General features: G+C 39.0%; 1 protein-coding gene across 2 annotated transcripts; it reads right to left on the bottom strand.

Moving 5' to 3' along the window:
- Positions 1 to 286: 286 nt before the first annotated feature.
- Positions 287 to 23,583, bottom strand: ap3d1 (adaptor related protein complex 3 subunit delta 1). Of its 2 annotated transcripts, XM_056758491.1 has the most exons (33): positions 23,252 to 23,583; positions 17,476 to 17,571; positions 17,305 to 17,385; positions 17,140 to 17,220; positions 16,939 to 17,046; positions 16,674 to 16,803; positions 16,451 to 16,590; positions 16,262 to 16,335; positions 16,123 to 16,172; positions 15,969 to 16,018; positions 15,676 to 15,724; positions 14,491 to 14,636; positions 14,212 to 14,360; positions 13,872 to 14,102; positions 13,538 to 13,769; positions 12,717 to 12,862; positions 12,429 to 12,570; positions 12,210 to 12,281; positions 12,000 to 12,072; positions 11,712 to 11,908; positions 11,530 to 11,603; positions 10,386 to 10,539; positions 10,168 to 10,305; positions 9,344 to 9,397; positions 8,491 to 8,592; positions 7,683 to 7,841; positions 7,076 to 7,123; positions 6,093 to 6,282; positions 5,905 to 5,993; positions 3,526 to 3,611; positions 3,156 to 3,277; positions 2,995 to 3,074; positions 287 to 2,787 (listed from the first exon to the last, which is right to left on the bottom strand). In XM_056758491.1, exons 1-33 carry the CDS (start codon positions 23,345 to 23,347, stop codon positions 2,692 to 2,694), a joined length of 3,735 nt encoding a protein of 1,244 aa, XP_056614469.1. In that variant the 5' UTR covers positions 23,348 to 23,583; the 3' UTR covers positions 287 to 2,691. The 2 variants fall into 2 exon arrangements, with proteins under 2 accessions (XP_056614469.1, XP_056614470.1); XM_056758492.1 differs by lacking the exon at positions 9,344 to 9,397 and having other exon boundaries at positions 23,252 to 23,582.
- Positions 23,584 to 23,861: the final 278 nt, after the last annotated feature.

Raw genomic sequence — 23,861 nt, forward strand, 5'->3', positions numbered from 1 at the left:
AGCTAACGCCTACACCTACCCTAAACCTAAACATAAGAACACCCTTTTAATGATAACGGGTAGACAATCAGATATAAAAATAGAAGGCAATTTGTGGCCCATGACAATGTTTATGCTCAAAATTATGTAAACAAAGAAATGCTTTATGTCAAATAAAGAATATATATCACAGATTCACAACATAAACCCTGTTTTACTGACTGAATTCGAGGTTCACACATGATGATAAACAGGAAACCTATGAAGGTACTAAAAATAGAAGCAAACAAGACCAAAGATTTGAATATACAGTATTTATATGAATTTATTGGTACACACACAAAACTACAGTATCCTTCCCGAACTCTTTTAAATGCACTTTCTCAAGAACGGTAGGAGCAAATGATCTGTCATTCGTTTTGCTCATTTATTCATCTTAAAACATTATATTACATCATACAGTCGGAAAATACACATGAAGAGTCGGACAGTACCGTCAAACAAAGAGCAATGAGAGTATATTTAATGATAAGCCAAATCCAGCAATATCTGCACTACAACTTGCCAGAGAGAAAACCTTATTAGATTAGCTGGGCCACTTCACTTGAATCACATTTGACGGCTAAGTATTCATGTCTATATGGACCCCTAAATCTCTGCTTCTTTGATGCCAAAGACCCACCCCCATCCCAAACCCCCTTTATTGATACGTATAATAATTTAATGCAAAAATGAAAATTTGAAAAACATTCCAAGACATTTTTCTGAAGTACTCATAACAAACAAAAATACATTACACCATCAAACGATGTAACATGGTGAAACCAACTTTTACGTAAAAAGATTAGAAAAAAGCAACAAATCACAGAATGACCAGGGATGATAATGTTTCAATAAAAAAAATAGGCAAGAAAAACTTTACATTCCTACCCATGCATGTTATAAATCTGAATGTGACTTACTACAGCTGTTTTTATCGGCCTTAATGAAACCCATCAGTGATGTTAAGCTTCCAGAAATGTTCCCTTTAACCTCATTTCACTTAATTCTTGTTGAACTCCGTTAATGGAAAACAGGTTACCCTCTTTGGTTGCGTCCTTATAGAGCGCTACAGCGTGCTGGATCAGACAGTTAAACACCATAGACATAGCATGTGCCTGAATTAGTCAGTACAAGTTCAGTAGTGTGAAAAAAGGCATTTAACAGCTTCATAAAAAAAGCGAACGACCGCAATTGCCAAATATACAAGATGGCAGTCAGAAGAGCTGAAGAACACATGACTTGTGAGTCTGGGGGAGGTGGAAGTGCCCATTTAACACATTATTTTTAGGTTCCTTTTAACAGTATATTATTTCAAGTCATATAAGAAATGCAGATGGGAACCGTTTAATATAATACTGCCCAGGGAACAAACATACAGAGATACTGTTGCGTGGTCAAAGGGATGGGCTGTTATGCCATATATTATGCCATGACTCTGCCATAGACAGTAATTCAGACTTGAAGGTATAGCAAACTCAAAAATGAAAATAGTTTTCATTTATTCTTCTGTGGAACACCAAAAATGATTTGCGAAAGATCAGTAGTGTCTTAACAAAGGAAGTCAATAAGTGCCAACGTTGTTTCGTTTAACAACATTCTCCAAATATATTATTTTGTGTTCTGCAGAAGAAAGAAAGTCATAGAGGTAAAAAATAAAAGATACACAAATTTTTGGGTGAACATTGCCTCCACTCACAGAGCTTTAAATTCCATTTAACTGGATCGACAGTGATGTCCATCACTGGACCAGACTGAAAAGTCAATCCATTTTTGTTCATTTGACAGGTATTTATCAACTGCTTTTATCCTGAGCAACATATTACGGTGGAATTAAAAATATTTGAATTGCATGCTATCATAGTTAGCGATGTAGTATTTCCTCGCAATGTTATGAAAATTGTGTGTGGTTCACTTTTACGTCAGCATTAGAATGTTTGTAGTAGTGGGGCGTGACATTGTCTAATAGAGTATTTCAATATCACTCGTACATTGTGGTACAGGTGTGGTACTAGAATGCAACCCAGTGTTCCTGTATTTACTGTTGTGCATCTGGGTGTAAAGTTAGTGCTCAGGGGCTCTTTTAAGATTGAGGGTTGGAGGTGGGTGGGATTTCCGGTGTGATACGAGTACCCAGTCCTGTAAAGGGCAAGTCTTCAGGATAGTAACACACACACACACACACACACACACACACATACGCTTCAGAACTGGCAAGGAGCAAACACGCTGATGTTTAATGCGAAGAAAGGCGCTGATGGAATTCAAGACAAAAGAAAACAAACAACAACGCAAAACAAAGAAAAAACACAACTCAAGCATCGATGAACAATCCAGTTCACAGGATGAATGTCATGGACCATTACTACAATGGCAGAATGTCAGCGGGACGAAGTGCACCGAAATGCATTAATTGAGGAAGAGCGGGATGAAATATGAGATCAGATGCGAGGAATGTGTCTCGGAAGTCGAGAAGGGAACGAAAAACACAAAGGCTTGACATTAATGGTCTTAAAAGAAAACCGAATGAGAGATCCAATAAATACAAACGAGGAAGTTCAGAGGAGTGGGGACACGAGTCTCAGAGCATGTGACGCGATTCTGAGCGTGTGTTGTTTCACCCGGAGGGATTTAGGGGGTTTTCAGGGTGGTGAGGGATCCTCACAGACTCGATCAGCATTTCGAGAAGGTCTCCTTGATTTCATCCAGCACGTTACCCAGCAGAGATGGCTCATCGCACTTGGCGTCGATGGAGACTATCTGATCGGCCTGAATGCAAGAAGACAAAAATGCAGATGCATGATGGTGTAGATTTAAAGTTGGAAACCAAAAGCTGGTTCATATTCATATCTTTTTCCAGAAAAAAAATGATATTGGGAGCTTCCATACATTTATTGATGTTCCCTCAGGAACTGTCAAATTAGTCGATTTCCATCCTAACCATATTCTCATAAGTCTCATAAGAGACTAACTTACGGTTTTAACCAGCAAACAGACATGGTGACCCTGGATCGACCTGCTGTACATGGAGGCGCAGGAGTCGATCCTCTCCACAACTGCAAAACGGGAAAGCAAAAGATTTAAGATCGTCCATGTTTTGAAATGTATTACATGTACTCCTCACGTTTCTCGTGTACCAGAGAAATGATGGTAGAAACAGATCCTGGCCAGCAGGTGATGGAAGGGCATGTTGATTCCTTCTAGCCGTAGAGAGCTCCCCTTCAGGTCGCCCGACTCCAGCAGTTTAGCGTATGCGTCACTATAGAGTCACATATGCAGGTTCAACAACCACACTCTGTATTCAAGACCAACGCTGAAAGTTTGTTTCTGCAGCTTTATTGCCTCAAGAGGTTTTGACTGGGATTCGAATACAGAAGCGTCCTTTTCCATCTTTTATCATAACATTTTGTTATATTCACGTCAACAGGGTTTTCACAAAAGACAATAGCCATGGCATGCGTGAACAGATATTTGACCGGTGCTAAACATTAACCCGCGTGGCCTCACCTGTAGCAGGGAGTGGTGATCAGGTATGATGTGCATGTAAAGTGCAGTTTGAAGTCCAGTTTCTCGTGAGTGGAAGAGTCATCCGACTAAACCGGAAAACATTAATCAGACCCACAATTTCCGTAGAATCCTGCTACTAAAATAGGGCTGTCAAACAAATAATTGTGATGAATCGCTTTCAGAATAAAAGTTTGTGTTTACATAATATATGTCAAAGTATATATATATATATATATACTGGGCATATTTATTTTGTACTTATAAAAACACACAAACATGCATATATTTCAGAAAAATATCAAATTCAATTAATAAACGTCTAAAACTATTTAAATTATTGGTAAATATAAATAAATACATGTAAATATTTCCATACACACACATATATATATACACACACACAAGAATAATCCCCCTTCAAAATAATCACATTTTGTTGCTTTGCAGCTTGAAATGAAGATGGACACAGTTTTTATTTTATCCAGCTGTATTTACTCTGTGCAACTTATAACATCAAGCAAAATATATAACACCAACATGTTCACTGGGTTGAAAAAAAGGATCACCCTCTCATTCAAATGACTCGTAAATTCAATCAAGTGTAGCTCATCATCTTTCTAAACGGCACACAAGGTCATTTGAATTTCAACTGTGGTCATTTTGATTAGCTCGGCATAAAAAAGAGCTCCTGGATAACGTTGTGAGCAGATCAAGATGGATACAAAACATTTCCATGGCTTTATCAATGCCTTGAAGCACAGTGAAGTCTATTACCAAGAAGTGGAACGTGTTTGGTACAACACAGACCCTTCCTGGATCAGGACGTCACTCCAAACTGGATGAAAGAGCCTGGACGAAACTGTTCAGAGGCTACCACGTGGCCCAACATTGAAGCAGTTGCAGGAATTTATGACAAAGAGTGGTCATTTTGTGCATGCAACAACAATATCACAAATTATTCACAAATCTGGCTTGTGTGGAAGTGTTGCAAGAAAAAACCCACTCCTCAAGAAAGGCCACATGCAGTCACGACTGAGTTTTGAAGATTCTGTGGCCACATGGAAAAAGGTGTTATGGTTCGATGAGACTAAAATGATTTGGCGTCGACACTAAACGATATATCTGGCGGAAGTCCAATACAGCTCACCATTCAAAAAAACACCATTCCTACCATAAAGCATGGAGGTGATATTATCCTGTCATGGGGATGTTCCTCTGCATTAGGAACTGGAGAGCATTTGTCAGGATAGAAGGTAAAATGGATGGTGCAAAATACTGTCAAATTCTTGAGGAAAATCACCTCGCCCTCTGCCAGAAAGCTGTCTATGGGAAGAATCTTTCAACATGACGACCCAAAGCACACAGCAAAACTGACCACAAGTGGTTAAAGGAGAAACGGGTGAATGTCCTTGCATGGCCTAGTCAAAGCCCAGACTTGAACCCCATTGAAAATCTGTGGAATGACTTGAAGACCACAATAGGTCACCACCACATTGAATTGAAACTTAACCAGTTCTGATAGAAAAGTGGGCAAATATTGCAAATTCTAGATGTGCAAAATGAGTAGAGACATATCCCAAGAGACAAAAGGCTGTTATTAAAGCAAAAAGTGGTTCAACAAAATATTGACACAAGGGGGTGATCCTTTTTCCAACTCAGTGATTTTTGTTTTTTCTGACATGTTGGTGTTATGACTTTCTCTTGGATGTTATAAGTTGCACTGAGTAAATACAGCTCGGTAAAACAAAAACTCTCTTCATTTCAAGCTGCAAAGTAACAAAACATGATTATTGATTATTTTCTATATCCACAGTATATACACACGCACGCACGCACGCACACACACACACACCTGTAGGTTTATGTTTTTTCTGAATACAAAATTAATATGCACAGTACACAGACATATATAATATGTGACCCTGGACAATAAAACCAGTCTTGTGGGTCAATTTTTTTAAATTCAGCTTTATACATAATGTGAAAACTGAATAAATTGATGAATGAGTTGTTAGAATAGGACAATATCTGGTTATATACCGTTAAAATCTCAGGAATCTGAGAGTGCAAAAAAATTGTGACAGGCCATCCCCTCACAAAAATACAGTTTTTATATATTTAAGGTAGGAAATGTACAAAATATCTTCATGGAACATTATCTGTACTTAGTATCCTAAAGAGTTTTGGCATAAAAGAAAAATCTATAATTTTGACCCATACAATGTATTTAAGTCTTTTACTAAAAATGTTCCCGTTCTACCGAAGACTGGTTTTGTGACCAGGGTCACATATGTCAACACAATCTTTTTTTGGATGCGATTAATTATGATTAATCGTTTGACAGCCCTAAACTAAGGTATCAAACATGAGATTCCCAACCTTAACAATAAAGGTGAGGGTTCCCTTCAACTTCTGGGGCATGACGATGCTATGCACTGAGAAAACGAATCGGGCCTCATTTGACACCCCTGTAAAAACATAATAAAAATCACACATATCATAAATATGCTTAGAGAAAATTGCTGCCCAAACTCCCGAAAGCAGGTCAAAAGATTGATGGTTCTGACCTGGTGGTAGTTGGAAGGGGACGGTGAGGCTATCGTGGGGTCCGGCTCCCTCCGGCCTCTGCAGTTTGGAGTTGAGGGAATCCAGCACGTTGAACTCCATGGACTTGAGGAAGCTGTTGCACTTGTTCTCGAAGATGACAGACACCACGACTTTACTCTCATCCTGGTGGTTTCCCTGGATGTCACACACCTGCAGAAGTGAGGGAAACATAAATCTATGAGAAAGAACCAATAAAGGAATGCAAAAGGATGCCGATGATGCTAGCGGAAATAGACATTGGAAGTCTGCATTGAAAAGAGTCAGGTGAAAAAGTTTTCGGCTAAAGGTCTGTGATATCAGTGACATCACGAAAACAGGAAAATATCACATCAGACTTAATAACACCCTATAGGTGTGTGAACAATGGCGAAGAGATATTTTCAGCTTTACAGCACTCAAGAGTTTACTCAGAGTAGATGTCATATTTAATGTGATGGACACAGAATTTTACAACATGGATTTTTTCTGTTGGTTTTACCTATACAAACAATTTGTCACTAGCACCACCATAAGCAACAAAAAAACCCTCAAATGCTTTGCATTTCATTTAGAATATATAATTCTTCTATTCCCAACCTGAGTTTTCTTTTCAATTTGTTGAAGGACACTAGCACAACATTGTAACATGCTCACCGAACCTCTAAGCCTGTCATTTGTGTCATATCAAATATGCCGTCTACTCTGACTAAAGTGTACATCACCTCAACGTATTAGCAACATCAGCGTTGTGTTGCTATGGTTACCTGATCAACATCTTCCTTCATCTTAATACATGCAGAGACAAATAAGACAATATTAACTTATTCAAAAATGAGGTAACACAATGACTTAAACTAATGAGTGAGCCAAAAACATTGAACAATGTCCGTGTCACAGCATCATGAGATCTCAATAATAGCATGAATAGGGGACAAACAACTTATTGACTCTTAACCCAACTCACCATCTTGATGTAGGCGTTCTCAGCCAACAGAGAGTAGTTTGACATGGGCTGAAACAAGATGGATTTTTTAGTAAGAAAATGTAAATAAATTTAACAAAATAACAGATTAAAAAAGAATTATAAAAGGCTCAACAACATGTTTTACTCCGTTGTTTGATAATATGTTGGACAAAAACAGTTGAATGATGAGTGACTTATATAAGGCTTAGTGAAGGGTAGACATGTGCCGGTGTTCGGTAATACGGTAATACACCAAGGTAGTGAAAATATACGGTAGTGTTATTGCGGGTAAGTCAAATCACCTTGAAGCAAAATGTGACTTATCTTTACCTTTGACTTGATAAAATATCACTCCATTTATGCCGAGTAAGCATCATACGCACAAGCAAACGCACGCTCTGATGTAAACAGCTTGGAAAACCCTCGCGTGGAGAAGAATGGAGATGTTTTTGACCTATTTTTGTAATGCACAATTATCACTGTGATACTACCGTCTTCTTTAATAAAAGCTTCATCATTTACCGCCTCATAAAACTGTACTACAGGCACAAGCTGATTGTTTAGTTTGACAACACTGCTGTGATTGGCTGGTTGGATAAATACTGACTGGCAGAGGCTCCTCCTCCTCCTCCACAGTGCCGTTCTGCACTGAATCTTCTCCTATGTCACTGTGATGATGATGATGGTGGTGGTGCCGTTTCTTCTTTTTCTTATCTTTCTCCTCCTTCTCTTTCTTTTGCTTCTTCTTCTTGTGTTTGGATGATTTCTGAACAGACATAAGTCATAAAAGTCCTTACATGGCAGAACAAAAAAACTATTAACAATTGACGTTTACTGCAATACACATTGAGGATGCGTAAATGACTAGTCACTTGCAGAATAAACATTTTTATTTACATAATATATGTTGGTCTACAGTGTATAATATCTATGTATATATAAATACACATGTATGCTTGTATATATTTAAGAAATGTGTACATGTGTATAAAAATTCTTATATGTATATATAATTGATATGATATATAAATATTTAATATAAACACATGTATTCTTTTATAAATTATACATACATTCGTTTTTACATATACACATCTATTATACACAGTACACCAACATATATTATGTAAACAAAAATTGTAATTCTGCAAACGATAAGTCGTGATTAATCGTTATGCAGCCCTAACATACGATTACATCATTCGCAATGCATTATGGGGGTGTGCAATAGAAGCTTAAATTACAGAGCTGGCTGTCAATCCGTCTATTAAAGATTATAAAATATAAAAAAAAACAAGATAGTTCTGTAGACAGATAGTTCTGAGTCCGAACCCTACTCTTGTGTTTTACTGAATACAGAATAAGGGGAAAAAAAACATTGTAACAACAAACCACCACAGGTGAGTAAGACCCACCGTGTCTTCCAGTTCTCTGTCTTTGCGCTCATCTGGTTCAGATTCTAGAGCGGCCGCAGAGCTTGTGTCTTCAGCAGCGGCTGATGGGGGAGCTGTCACTTCCTGTGAACAAACAATTTATTTATAAATAATGGCAGAAAAGATGATGTTTAACTGTCCACGGAGACTGAATAATGACCATCTACACTACATAGCATGCAGGGTTAACAATATTACGATTAACTTTGAAATAAAAAACTACTCCGATCGAAGTTGTTGGATCATCACATTGGGAGAACACATTACACAAATTACAATAATGTAATTATTAACACTGAAAAATTTAACTCTCGAAAATTTGATTGTTTGAGAAGCGGTGCAAGTTTAAAAAATTTGAAGAAAAATTATGTGGGAAGAATAATATTCAATGAGGATTTATTTAGAGAAAAAGCAAAAGGATCAATTTATGTTGACCTTTCTGAGGTTTGGTTTATGTGGCAAGTGTGAGCTTTTTCACTGGAATCCCAGGAACTGTCAATAAAGTCATGGCGGATTATAATGGCACAGATACTAATGGATTCAAAGATGTGATCATACAGACAAAGTTGTTGTCTGGAAGTTATGTTGACATATACCACTGCGCGTGCACGCATGCATACCGTACGAAAACAGGCAAACAAAACAGACAAAAATGTGTGGAACCTGTGGAAACCAGTAAAAGGACATGTGAGGAACAAGGAAATTTGCATGTGAAGAGCACAAAGAGCCCGGAGGAACGCAAGAACAGACGTCCATTAAACACAACAGTGACATGAGTATGACCAGAGGGGAAAGAGAGAAAAAAGAAAGAGAGAGAGAGGGAGAGAGACCGGACCTGGGCAACGTGGGGAACGGGAGCGCTAGAGAGCCAGAAATCCAGATCGGAGGCCTAGAACAGAATAGGACGGGGAAAAAAATATGAAAAAAAATAGAAAAAATGAGTCTACTCCTGAAAAGCTCAAACAGAAACCCAATAATTAGCTTTTTGCAAAATATATTAAAATAAATGAATGCAAAACATATTCCATCCCCATGTCAATATTTCAAACCACAAATTTTGATAAATTGCTCAAATGTGATTGTTTACATTAATGTATTTGGCATGGGGTTTCGTCCAAAGCAACTTTCAGTGCATTTAAGTATTCATTTTTTATGATGTGTGTGGGACTCAAACCCTTTGCGCTGCTAATGTAATGCTCGATCAACTGATCAAACAAAAAAAAATTAGTCGCGATTTGTTTTAAAATAAACTAGTTACTGAGCAAGTCACCGCGATTCACAACGATAAGCTAATAATACTTCAATTTTTATATTTGACATCATTTGAGTTTAACCCACATAAAGTAATCTGCAATTTTATGTTTCAGACAGAGGGCGATAGAGAGGCAAAAGTTACGGACTGCATCTTAACAATACTTTTCCATTTACAGTTGAAAAGCAATATTTTTTTATAAAAAGTTGCTCTGGATAAAAAAACATAATAAACAAGTCACTTTAACATAGCAATGGAATACTACTTGGCCAAACAATAAAAGCCACCAAGTCACCTGCTGTTAGCGATGGGAAGTAAATAAGATTTAGAATAGATTTTAGAACACGTTACTTTGTTATTAGCACTAACAACTAAACACAACAAAGCCTTGAATGCCAATATCACACCTCAGTGGATGTTGATGTGGGCAGGGCAGACACTTCTTTGGCCTCCTCTGATTGGACAGCCTCTTCCGGCTGGGACTCCACAGGCTCCTCCTCCACCTCTTTGTGTTTCTTCTTTTTCTTCTTTTCATCTTTGCTCCTCTAAAAAAAAAAAATGTAAACCAGAATCACCACTGCCGAAACTTTCCTGAAGTTGCTGTGTCTTAAGAGAAATATCTCACCTTCCTGTCCTTCTCCTTCTTCTCTTTTTTGTCCTTACTGCTCTTTTTCTTGAGCTCCTGTGGAACGGCCTCACTGTCTCTGTCCTTCACGGGGCTCTTGAGCATCTCGGGACGGTGGGTCCTGACAGGAAGTTTCTCGCTGTCTGCAAGCGGCCTGGAAAAAAGAATGAAAATGAAGAGATTAGACAAATGGATAGAGAGAGATTGCAGGAGAACCAGCAGACGCACATATGGGACCTGGGAAAGGCTTCTGCTTATACAAAATACGAAAGGCCTGTTCACGACAAGTCTGATGTTACAAGATGGGAAAAACTTCAGCATTCACATTTTGTTCAAACCACTGCAGTTCAATTTTAAGAGATGTATTATGGGTTCATGCTGAAAATTCAGGCATGATGCGAAGAGGCCTTACAGCACAAATATAGCTCTTACACAGCAAAGCTGGAACAAGCGGCAACCATATCATAACCTGCGCACAGGTATTCAAAGAGAAAAAAACGACACCAATTGGAACCAATTGGAAGCCGGGCAAGGCTGTTGAACTCAATATTTATAACAGCAATACTTCCACAGCCAAGACTAAACTGACAGGTGGTCTATCATGCCTCGTGTATCCTTACAACATCTCTGGTGAAGCACTGTAGTTGCGAGGTATCAGGAGTTGGGAAGCTGGTTCGGTTGGGTCATGTGACCAAATTAACTACTCACCTTGAACCGGCACCAGAGAGCAGACTTTCAGGAGAACGGAGATGCATGCGTGCATGAGGGAAAGAGAGACGGAAACAGAAGAAGATGAAGGCAGGGTGTGTGAGTGTAGATACAGGAGAACTTCAGGAATATTCGCTGCTTGGAAATCAAGAGATCCCGAAAGATGCAAAATATTTTAAACTTGCTGTCGAAAATGTGGTTTGTTCTTTCTAGTTGCCAGGGTGCTATTTTGTGATTTCTAGGGTGCTCTGGGGGTTGCTTTTCTAGTTTTAGGATTTAAAAAGACATGAAACTGAAAACTGGAGGAAAAGCTTCAAATGATGTCATGTGGTGAGGCCCTTGGTGCGCTACGGTTCACGAACTCATTGCTATGGAGCAAAAGGATTTGGAAACATTTAGATCAACAGAATATCAACTAAAGACGTGATACACATACTTGTCCAGATCGATGTCCAGAGCTTTGTGAGGGTCGTTGGGATCTTTGTCATCGTCATCGCTTGGTAAGGCATTCTGGGAAAACATATGCACATGTTTGTCACTATTGTTGCACAATGGACTTTTTGAAAGATAAAACTGTCCGATCTGTCTTTATAACATAAAACACTAAATGGGACCCACCTCTGGCATCTCCTCTGTGACTATATCCACCTGCTGAGCAGGTGTGATGTCTTCTTCGCTCTCTGGACCCGAATCTGCTTTTCTGCCCTTTCCTCGCTTCTCTCTCTTTTTCTTCTTCTCTTTCTTCTTCTTATCCGCCTTGTCCTTCTGTCGGCGTTCCTCCTCCAGCTTAACGTACTGATCTGACATGGGCATCCCTGGAGAGATGGTACCGACAAAGGACCATCAAATAAAAAAAACGGCTAATTCTGCAATAATTTATCCTGAATGTCTTTCAGATTTTCTAACCTGGGACTTTGAGAGGCACGCTAAGGTCGATCTGCACAACTGGAATGTGTTCAACACCTGGTGCGTCGAACCCCTGCAAGTGAAGACACATAAGCACATTTCAAATGACTTTTTAAAAGCATTTGCTTTGCAAAAAATGGATTTAATACAAACACTTTGTATTCAAGACAGTTCCAGCATATGTCTTTTATGATCTTTGAGAACTCATACCTTTTGAGATGATGGTGAAGCTTTGATGTAGAACGGGTTGTTGGCCTGTTCCTGCTTCCTGGCATCCCTTCTCTATTTAACAAAGATTTCAGAAGATCAACAAAGTAAATAATGTGAGCAAAGCATTGTGGCTAAAAATGATTCAAATACATCGGAATGGTATAGACAGAACGTCTTAAATGAATTATAAATGTGTTTGTGTGTTCTTGCTCTACACACCCTGGCCAGCTCTTTCTCATCCACTTCAGTGTGTTTTGATCTGGAATGCTTAGGTTCCTCTTTAGCAAAAATAGCTTTGGGCTTCTCATCCTCAGACTCACTTTCTGATGGAGGCTCATTGATCCAGGCATCCAGGTTCAGACTGGAAAAAATAAAAGAAGTTGTAACATCTGGAATATAGTGAAATTATAAAGTACATGAAACGCGCTTGCATGCAAAAGTATCAGTCTTGCGTGCTATGTTGAAAAAATAATTATACAGTCGATAAAGTGGAAAAAACTGACAAACCCTTCTGGTATAGGCACTTTCTTCTGGGCTTTGGGGGCCACAGGGTTAAGTTCTCCAGCAAAGAGAGCCGTCACTTCATCGGCCACATCAACGTTCTTCTGCTGCAGCTTCTGGATGTACTTCACCAGCTGCAGGATGCAGGAAGCCTGCGGGGGAACGTCACAGTTAATGCTGCAGCCTACTCTCCACATGAGTGATACTGTTTTGTTATGACGACCACAGATGTGTCCCAGAACATTGTGAGCCACCTTAAATCTTATCTGGGGTGTGTAAGTGATTGCTTATAAAAGCATCTAACCTGGGTCAACATACTGTATATGATGTTTTAATCTACATACAAAAGGGTTTAAATATGTTGTCGCGTTGAATGTAACAAACATGTTCCTGAAAAGTGCTCATGTTTTGGACAAAAACCTGTTCTTTGAATATCAATTTCATTTTCGTTTTGTTGATGAATATTGTGATATTTTTAAACCGCATTGTTAACCTCTACCAGCTAATTCCTATTGTTAGATGTTAGCATGTCGCTAAGCTAACATCTTAAAAAAAACGTACTTTTTACTATACAAGTCTGGTGAAATATTCGATTTTTTATTTATGGACCCGTTTATGACCCACACTACAGTAGTAAACATAATTTATTCATAATCAACAATTTCATGCACTCTATCCACCATTTTAAAGTAAAATTATAACATATCCTGGATTTTGGGGATTGTCATCTGCGACAATGCCTTTAATTTTTGTCAAAAATCCTAAACATAAACTTCTTCAGACTACTACAGAGTTTTGGCACAAACTGGTTGCATGTTTCTCCTTACCCTCTCCTGCACTTCCAGGTTAGCGCTCTGGACAAACAGCGGCAGTCTTTCTATGAGCAGTTGGCTCGTCTCCTGTGCGACCTGACTGTCAGTCTCCCCTTCGTGTTTCTGCAGCACGGTGGCGAACAGCTTCGCAGCGTTTTGCACGTACACCGCCTGAATGTGACCAGGCAGGGTTGCCACCTTGGGTCTTAGCATGGCTTCCAATGTCTGCATGGGGTCCTCCAGATGCCTAGGTACGAGGATACAAGGTTAAGTGTCGAGCCCACAATGCATTAAACCCAAACCATCAACAAATTAGTTACCAGCCATGCTTGTTTACATTATGACTTACTCTGAGAACTCTCCGCAGATCCATGCGGAGGCATAAAGTACTTCACAGATGCCGTTTCTCTGAGTGTTGCCGGTCAGCAGGTGTGCGTTGTCCAACAGAGTGGCCATTTGAGCCACTGCAAAGCATCGGATGGCTTTGACTCGGATGGCGACGTCCAGCATCTGTGAGGCGATCAGGTGGCCGTGCCTGGTTCCCTCCAGTCGAGTCAACTCCACTAGTATACTAATGTACCTGAAAGACCAAAGTGGCTCATTAGTTGCTACATTCATATGTTAATAAATAATTATGTGGCACACCTATATACGTTCATAGATGTCCTACGGTGTTGCTTTGGTCTTACCACTCGAAGTTGGTGATGTACTGGTAATTGCTCTGGCTGCAGATGTCAATGATCTTGGTGAGCAGTTCGTCTCGGTAAGTGGTACCCTCTGCTTTGTCCACGTGAAGCATGAGCTTCTTCACGATCTCCATCAAGTTCTTCTTCGAGACCTAGTTGAGATGATTTACCAAAGAGCCTAATGTTGTCAACCAAGCTTCAATTCCACATAGGATTCAATTCAGGTGTGCAACCCCCTTAAAGGAACCTTAAACGGACAAATGCTGAAGATGCCATACGCACCATGCCGTAGAGAAGATCCAGGGCTCTCAGACGAATGGACTCGTCTTTATCATCCAGACACTGCAGGATAAGATCCTTGTGTGACTGCACAGACTTGGGGTGCGTCTTCAGGATCTTGGACATGGCCAGCAGACCCAAGTACTTCACTGCAACACACCACAGCATCTTAGAGACTCTTCCAACGAAGAGCAGTTCAAGGAAACGGTCACTAACTGGCAAATAATGTTGTAGCTATGCTGATATTACACAAATTATCGATTATCGTTTAAGGTTCTTAAATTTACCATGCACACAACTTAATGCTAAAATTTGACCAAATTAATGTGAATCTACAAAGTAATATGAATACAGCTTCTAGACTTCGGACTTAGAAGAAGGTAATGCAATTTTAATCTAACTATTATATCAGGAACAACAAAAGTATGCATTGTGTCCATAGCAAATTATGACACAGAGGACGAAAAACACAAGACAATGGGAAAAGAAACACAGAGGACAACACACACCCTCACAAACACACAAACACGTAAACATACACCCTCACAAAAACACACCCCCACAAAAAGGACTTCAGTTTTGTTTTACTTCACACGACTGAATAAGATTAATCGTGTTATATGTATTCGATTTAGTGGTTTATTTGAAACGATGTAATGAATGTTTCAGTTAGCCATGATATTAAAAATAGATTTTACATATTTAAAGCTAATGTGTTCTGGGCTTTGTCTGCACTGTCTAGCTTTGTTAATGCCAAAACAAAATGTACAAACAGACTGATGTATTTTAAGTACGGTTGGTTCTTCTGAATTGACCCATTGCCAAAACTGTAAGTAATGTCCAATGGCCCTTCAAAGGGTACTCTTGGATTTTTGAGAAACAAAACACAGCAGTCCAAGATTCACATAGCTACTCTACCGCTGGCTATTAGTGGGACACTGATAACTCGAACTCCTGATAATTCAGAATACTCAATGCACAGGTCTAGACAATCATTGTTATAGTGAAAGTGCTTTGAGGAGTTTTAAGGAAGATCCTTAAGCCAATTCCATTTTTGAAGAACTGAGGTTGTTTCGAGTTATCCAGGATGGAGATCTACACAAGATCCATCTATGGGTCTGGAAGGGGGCTCAGAAAAAGACAGACAATGAGAGAATGACACACTGCAGGCATTGACAGAAGGCTCACAGTTCTGGTCCGAGTCTTCGATCAGGATTCGCAGTTTCTGCACACACAGCTGTGGAGATAGAAAGAGAGAGCGAGAGAGAGAGAGAGAGAGAGAGAGACGAGGGTACAATCCATTATTACCATATTTAAAACCGTTCCACACCAGCTTACTATGTCAAATCGGCAGCCTTGAGTTAAGTTTATTTGTTAATATTTGTAAAGGCCACCATGTGCAAAATGCTTGTTAAGTAATAGTTGACGGTTAAATGCTGAACAGTTTGTTCAAACTAGAACTGAAGTAGAAAGGGGCCCACCTGTATGCTAGCACTGTGGTTGGGCATCCCAGAGGACAGTGAGATCAGTACTAAAGTGCAACAAATGAGGAAAAATAAAAATCAACAGTGTTGTTTAGAAATACAACATACGTGACTTATTTCAATACCGGATCACAGCAACGCTAATACTGACCTGCTATAACGGTGTTGACACACTCATACAGAAGCGACATGGCTGAGGTACTGAGGAAACACCAAAAAAGATAAATTACGTCTAAACATAAGCAGTTTCAGTTTGTTAGGGTAAGTTTGTTGGTTATTGCTGTTTGTACCTGTGAATGAGGTTGGTTAGGGGCTCAATTAGTTTCTTTCCCAAACGAGGCTCCAAAGGAGTGAGAGCTCCAAACTGAATCACAAACGACCAAATAAAACGGACATCTCAGGATGTAATTTTTTACTTTTTTAAGAGTTTAAAGGGGGTAACAAGTGCATGACAACCACAAAAACAAATTTTAACACACCAGCTTAATGATCTTGATGAGCACCCAGTTGTTGGTGGATGAGGTCATAAGCTTGAAGAACAGGGGTGCCAGGGAAAGATAATTCTTAGGGTTCCTTCTTGCCAGTTCACAGATGACATTCACGGCAGCTGATTGGACGCCTACAACATGAACGAATAAAGACTGAGCTCAAGACAAAGGCCAAAATGTTCAAGAACGCATTATGCGAAATTGGCGTCCATACCGGGATCTGGGTCCTCCAACTTCTCCTTCAAACGCGGGAAAGCCGGACGAAGGGACTCGGGATACTTCAGGAATACTTTATACATGATTAGCACCGCCTTCTTTCGAATGTACGGCTTAGTGTGGGACATCTGAGATGGAGGAAGGGCAAGAGGGAATGAACAAGAGCAGAGTGTCAATATTTGCCAAATGTAAACACTCTGAATGAGTATCAACTAAACGCTTTGTTTACAGATCTCTAATGCAAATCTACACAAAGGACTTACCAACGTCATGATGTCATTGGCTAGGTCACGCGCAAGGTCAGGGGTCACGAAGCAAGAAAGTCCTGTCAGCGCCACGCCGGTGTCGTACTGGTTGGGACTACTGAGATCCTGTTGAGACAAAGTATACAACGGTAATCAGTACACCCAAAAAACTTTAACACGCTTCTGTAGTAAACGTTGTACAGGAAGTTGCCAACTCACCTTGCGGATCTGATTGGTTGTCAGCATTATGACATCAGTGCCCTCATGAAAGCACTGTGATGCTGCAAGGTAACCGATTCTCTAAAGAGAACGAGAAGAATTGACGTGAACCTCGGAAGGAAATCATCAAAATGAGCGCTTCATGTATTTTTTGTAGCTTCTCACCTTGAATGTGAATTTGGAGGAGCTCATCACCTCCACAATGTTAAACGCAGCCCAGCTGACATCATAGCCAAGCATCTGCAACTGTAAGGGAGGATGAAAGAAAAGAATAAGTGACAGATAAAAGATCCTAAAAAAGATAAACTGTGTGTACGAGTCGGCAAGGGGTCTTACGTAGGTGAGTTTGCAGACTGCATTGGCCTTAACAGCGATGTTGTCCTGTTTGAGTTCTTGTTTGACCTCATCGATGCAGGTAGAGATGTATTTGGCCTGTACAAAGGACAAGAGGTATTGTTACAGCGATTGAGCTAAAAATACAGCTGTACTTTACAACAGCCTGGGGGAACATTTAACATCTGGTTTAGCTTTATATCTGTCAAATCCTTGTTTGACTTAACCGAGAAGAGGAAAAGTGGACATCAAATTTCTGAGTGCAAGTGGAGATATTACACCGACTGTAAAAAGACCACAATCACATCTTTAATCACATTCACTACTTTAAAAATGACATTAAGTCTGTTTAAAACTGACTCTATCAAGATTCGCAACATGAAGTGTATAATTATGATTTATGAGTGGAGCTGTCGGTCACGATTTCACAGGAAATGTCATCATTGCTGATACACATGTAGCTCAATTGGGTGCATTTAATGCGCTAGTTGTGAAAGATGGCGCCGGTGAGCTTTAGCGATGCCAGGGTCGGCAAACAAATTTCCGGTCGCATAACACTATCAAGTTGTTTTGACTAAGGAATGTAAAGAGGATCTGTCTTAACGCTGTTATATAACTTTCTAATTTTTCTAAAAAAAAAACTCATATTGGCTGGCCAAAATTCCACCTTTTCCCATTTAGTGTTACACGCAGAGGTGGGGACAAGTCACATATGGTCAAGTCCAAGCAAGTCTCAAGTCTTAACCATAAAGTGTAAATGTACTGTAGGACCTCTTCCAGTCTCAAGTACCACCTAAACGCAAATCATCCCTTAGCTAATGCGGAAGTAAACACAAGTTCATCTTATTGAACATAATTTAATTTTCATCACCTATTATCATAGTAGAACAGCTTTCTCAAGCAGTTTGTGATGCATTTTGGAAACAGGAGATGAGCCCCTGGTCTAATGCGCCACCTGGCTTGAGAAACCCGTTCTCAAAGACTTACTTTTAGTCATTATTTGGGTAGCACACATATTCTGAATGCCTTCGGCAGAATTCAAATGAGCCATTTTAATCTAGATTAAAAAAATTAATCTATGCCCACCACTAATATATATATATATATATATATATATATATATATATATATATATATATATATATGATGTTGTAATACATGCGCTGATTTATTATAGGTCACAGTAGGGAATTTTCATCTAGTGATGAGAATTTCGGATCATTTTATTGACTTTGATCTTGAATGTCGGTAATCAAAATTAACGGATAGTTTTTATTTTAGCAGAATATAAATAATTATTATGTTAATATAGCGCAGTGATGAAGTTATGATGCTTAATCGTCATCTCTGCATTGGACGTAATATAATTTGAGAACATTTGTTTTCTATTTTAACCTTTTTTCATTATTTTACGGCACAAAACGTCATATTGTTATTGTGAGTGTCCACAAAAAAATGTAGACGGTTATACAATATGAATAATGAAATTATTCTTGTCAGTATGACCATAAAGGTTTTAAAGAGGGTTTTTTTAAGTAGAAGTGATCGCACAGGCGCGTCCATAAGCCTGTCATGCAGTACAAGTGAGCTGCTATTCAGCTTCCACACACAGTCCACACCAACACTTGAAAATGTGCAAATTTAGTATAGACAAGTCTCAAGTCACTTGCTCTCAAGTCAAAGTCAAGTGAAGTCATTTTCTTTCATCAATCAAGCAAGTCCCAAGTCCTAAAAGTCCCCCACCTCTGGTTACATGACCTGAAATTAGTCCGCCGAATGGCTTTTTGGCATCCCAAACACTCAATCTTGTGCAAGTAGAAAATTTGAGATAGCAGCGCAAAGGATCATGCGTTCGATCCCCTTGAAACATAACTACTGATTTAATCCATCACTCCGACACACTGTAATACGCTTTGGATAAAAGTGACTGTCAAATACATACATGTAAATTGTGCTTTTTTTATTATTTTTCGCAAGAGTTTTGTTGAAAGTTGATAGGAAAACAAAAAATGTTTTTTTTAGATTAAATATAAACCACAATTGAAGATTTCATTTCCAAAATGAGACAATTCTTTTTGTTTTTTATCATGTTATCAAATGGTTTTATTGTGTTAGTTGAGTGTATTTTTTTACGTTATTATTGCTTAAATCAAAACAAAAAGCTGCAGTTTGATTGATATGAATTGGAAGTTGGAACAATAAAAATCCATTTTAAAACGGAGTTCTCAATTTGGATATAAACTCTTCAATTTAAGATGGACCATCAAGATCCCAAAGCTATAATTTAAATCTTTAAAAGTAGGGCAGTGTGTATTCAATCACTGTGACTGCCATAAATAGTTTATAATTCACTGGTATTGTGACATACAAGGTGGATAAGTAAAAAAGAGAGATCTTAGATAGTATAAACGACACACTTTCTGCACACACACACACACATACACACAATGTCCTGTTGTATGAAGTGAGTGCGGTGATCATGTGTCTTTAGTCATGAGACCGCCAGAGCATGAACGGGGATGTGAACTATTACATGGGCACAACCCCTTGTTTGCCAGATACATGGACAGCAAGATGAAGTTAAAATATGGAACAGAACCCCCCCTCAAAAGGTTCTTCTGCCACATCTGCACTAAATTCCTGCGAGTGATGCATTATGGGAAATTTCCACACATATAGGTTTAAAGTGTGAGGCAAAGTGTAGTTACATCTATTCAAAACCTGTGTGAATAATGCATTACAGGTAATGCCATTCCAGTAAAAAAATAACATGAGCATGTCCCGAAAGTCTCTCTGTGAATCTTCATGAAGTTCAAGGTATTAAGCTATTTGGCATGACTGAAATATTTGTGAGTTAGCCGATACTTGGATTTGACCAGCTCAGCAAACCGTCAGTGAAGTATGAAGTTGAACTGAATGTCCTTCTCAGTCAACACAAGAGAGCACAGTCCAAGAAAGGATCTTACTACTAAAACACTAGCGGTACAATACACTTTAACAAGGCGATTTTATAGACAATACAGTAAAAGTCAGGTATATACACATACACACTTATATGATCCAAACGTTTCATTATTTTGTGCAAAATCCAATAATGATTCCCAAAAATGCAGATTTAGTTAATCCACCAACTATGTCTCAAACCTAGTGGGCTAACTACTAAGTAAAGCCCCTCTTGTGGAAAACAAATATAGAGGTCTCACATGAAACCAGGCAGAAGGCAAACAGACCAGTGAACACACACTGTCACAATTCATTCAGGAGCATATGAATATTTCACAGCACTGTCCGCTGTTGGCTGGGCAACAGACATGATTATCTAGGTACACTGGTACAGGTTACATTGACGAAGACTTGCTGATACTTGACTCCAGATGCAGATTAAACAGGGCACAGAGAACATGAATTGGATGCTACTGTGGTGTTAAAGCAGCATGTTATTAAATGTGTTTGTTTTAATGGGATAGTTTTTGCAAAAAAAACAATTCTATCATTTCCTCTATTTTAACCTTTTAGACAAAAGTTTTATTAAAGTAAAAGTGTAGTAGACATAGTTTTTAGGCCAGCTGGATTACTATTTGTATTATTATCATGGTTATACAATGGTGACTATAGCGAAACTTTGGTAAATCTGTGTTTACTGCCGTTTCACAACAAATGAAAAACTTATAGTTAAACAACAGGCAATTTTTGAAAGAGCCGGTTCAAACTGCCCACCTTATGATGGCATCCTATATTATTTGATTGAATTATCCCTTAAAAAACTGACAACGTGTCAATTTAGGGCACAATTATTGATGCAATTTTTTTCCACCGATACCGGATTATCCAGTGAAATCCAAAGATTAAATTTATAATACTTAACTTTCTGAATGTTATTCATTGATATAATGACTATAAATATTGAACATCAATCATTGCATTTTCAGGCTATATCAGGATATATCGTCCCTGATCATCGGTCTGTTTTTAAACTATCGGCCTCTGATAGCATAAAAAAACACTTTTATCGACCGATACCGATAACTGGCTGATCGGTGCATCAGTTAAATGCAACAAAAACTAAAGAAGGTGACTACTGAAGGGCCATGGAGGGCAGTCTAAAAATTTCAGCATTAAGACACTTACAATGCTAATAAAATCTACAAAAATAAAAAAAAACCTAAAATAATGTCAAATAGAAAATGTCTTTATTACAGTATAGGATCTGTCCTGTACAAATGCTCGTATTTCAAACAGTTCGCACTCAAAGTATAACGCAAATGTATTTTGTTTTAACATCCTTTTATTTACACATCAATTGAAGGAAACCATTGGACAAGATGTGAAATCACTTGCTTTTTAACACAAGTGTAATAATCAGATTGACCCTGTCATACGTAGATATACGAGTTATTACAACGTCTTAATGCCACACCTTTGGGTACGCTTGAAGATTTAAACAAAACCAATACACCGTATAGCAGAACATCCACCAGCCCTGATGATTTCCAGTTCCAACAACATTTAACCTATACGGATAAATACATCTCTATCATAAGCTTGAATATTGCAATATGTAATTACAACATCACATAAGTGATGAGATCACGACTCTACAAATTTGCAACAAACTCAAGGCAGGGGCAACTCTGGTCATTCATCTCTTACTAGTTTTGGCACATCATCAAGACATCATGTTTTGTGTTTGTTTGTCATAACACAAATTACAGACCTGATGTGTCCCCAAAGGGCAAACCGGTGAGTAAAATCAATATGCTTCAATAGTCTTCATAGGAATGGTAAAAGGGAACAGCTTTTTAATGCCATAATACAATACGAGAGGGGAAGCCCTGTTTCAGATCATAAATGCTCTGTCACAGCATCTTGTTCCCTTTTTCCAGAGGGAGGGGAGAGGACAGAACATATTGTAATTGAAAATTCAGCATGTCATTATATGTTAGGTAACCAAGCAGCCCGAGGCCTACACCAGCATCTCTCATTCAGTCACGTTTCAAGATTAAACAAAACGTTACAGATTGCAAAACGAATCGCAACTAGCCAATGACACTGTGATCAAACTTACAGATGCGATTTTTTTTAGAAACAAGCATAGATATACAGCATTCTAGAGTATCGCTAGGGCGTACAAACAATCGGGTTTTATGACGTCACAAGCGTCCAGACTGAACGTTTCGGTGTATCGCTAGCGAGTTTTATTTGAATAAAACATTCTTGAGCATCGCTCGGTCGCTTTATGAAGTCGGCAATGATGCTGAAAAGTGCAGTCTAGGTAGGCAGCTCACTAGGTTTTGACACACCACCAATCTCATGACACACGTAAGTGTGGCAGGTTCTGTTCAGTTGCCATCCGTTCTTCAGCGAACCGAATCTGAACCGAATTCGTTTCATTTACAACTACTCGGTTCGTGTCAAACCCAAGACGTCATCGCAATTTAATGACGTTTGCGATTCTTGCAGAATGAATTGATGGAAGCACGTTAACCGTTAGCAATGCTAGCTGGCCTCGTCCCTGATAAACAAAACGATGACAGACTGTTATCACAGCTGGTACCGGCCAGAAAGACACAATTATGAAATAAAAGTGCTTGATATAAATACGAGAAGAGGCGCATTTGTCAGATTGTGGCCGGTTAACGTTAGCTCATCTGAAATCAGGTGATTTGAGATCACTGACGTCCGATCAACTTGATCGTTTTGTAAGTGCCACGTTTTATTTGACAAGTAACCTCTGCTGGTTTTGAACATATAACAGTTAAGTGCAAATAAAAGGTCTCACCTCATCTTCCTTATGGTTTCTAATGCCACGTACTAAATCCTGCAGGTTTTTATCGAACATCCGATCGATGCTTCCCTTCACGATCTTCAGAGCCATGATGATTTCCCTCCTGTCCGACCGGACCGCGAACACGGGCTTTATCCGAGTACTGACCGGCCCGTTAGAGCGCTAGTGTCTCATTCAGTCCCGAACAGCGGCCTGTGCAGGAGGGGTTTCGCTCTTTCTGTGTGTGCTGATCTGCAGCGGACCCGTCTAGGAAATGGCTGACAAAATGGCGGACTAGTCAGCTGACTGACAAACCCATCTATACTGCAAGTGAAAGACGCGACGCGACGCATCAAACGCTCCTGAAGTCTTCTGAATGAGGACGTTCAATATTCTAGTATTTTTATTTTTGGGAAGACGTGTTTATTCTTTTTACTGGTTATAAAAGTTGAATACTTTAACAATACATCTTAAATTAATTTAATATACTATAATCTATTAACATATGTCGTTTATTTTTATTTATATATAATATGTTCGTATATTTAATCTTAATATTACACGTATATTTTTCTCAAATCAACCGACGCGTCTTCGGAGGTGCGTACGGAATGACGTGTCACAC

The sequence above is a fragment of the Triplophysa dalaica genome, chromosome 10 (genome assembly GCF_015846415.1).
Source record: "Triplophysa dalaica isolate WHDGS20190420 chromosome 10, ASM1584641v1, whole genome shotgun sequence".
Taxonomy (NCBI): Eukaryota; Metazoa; Chordata; class Actinopteri; order Cypriniformes; family Nemacheilidae; genus Triplophysa; species Triplophysa dalaica.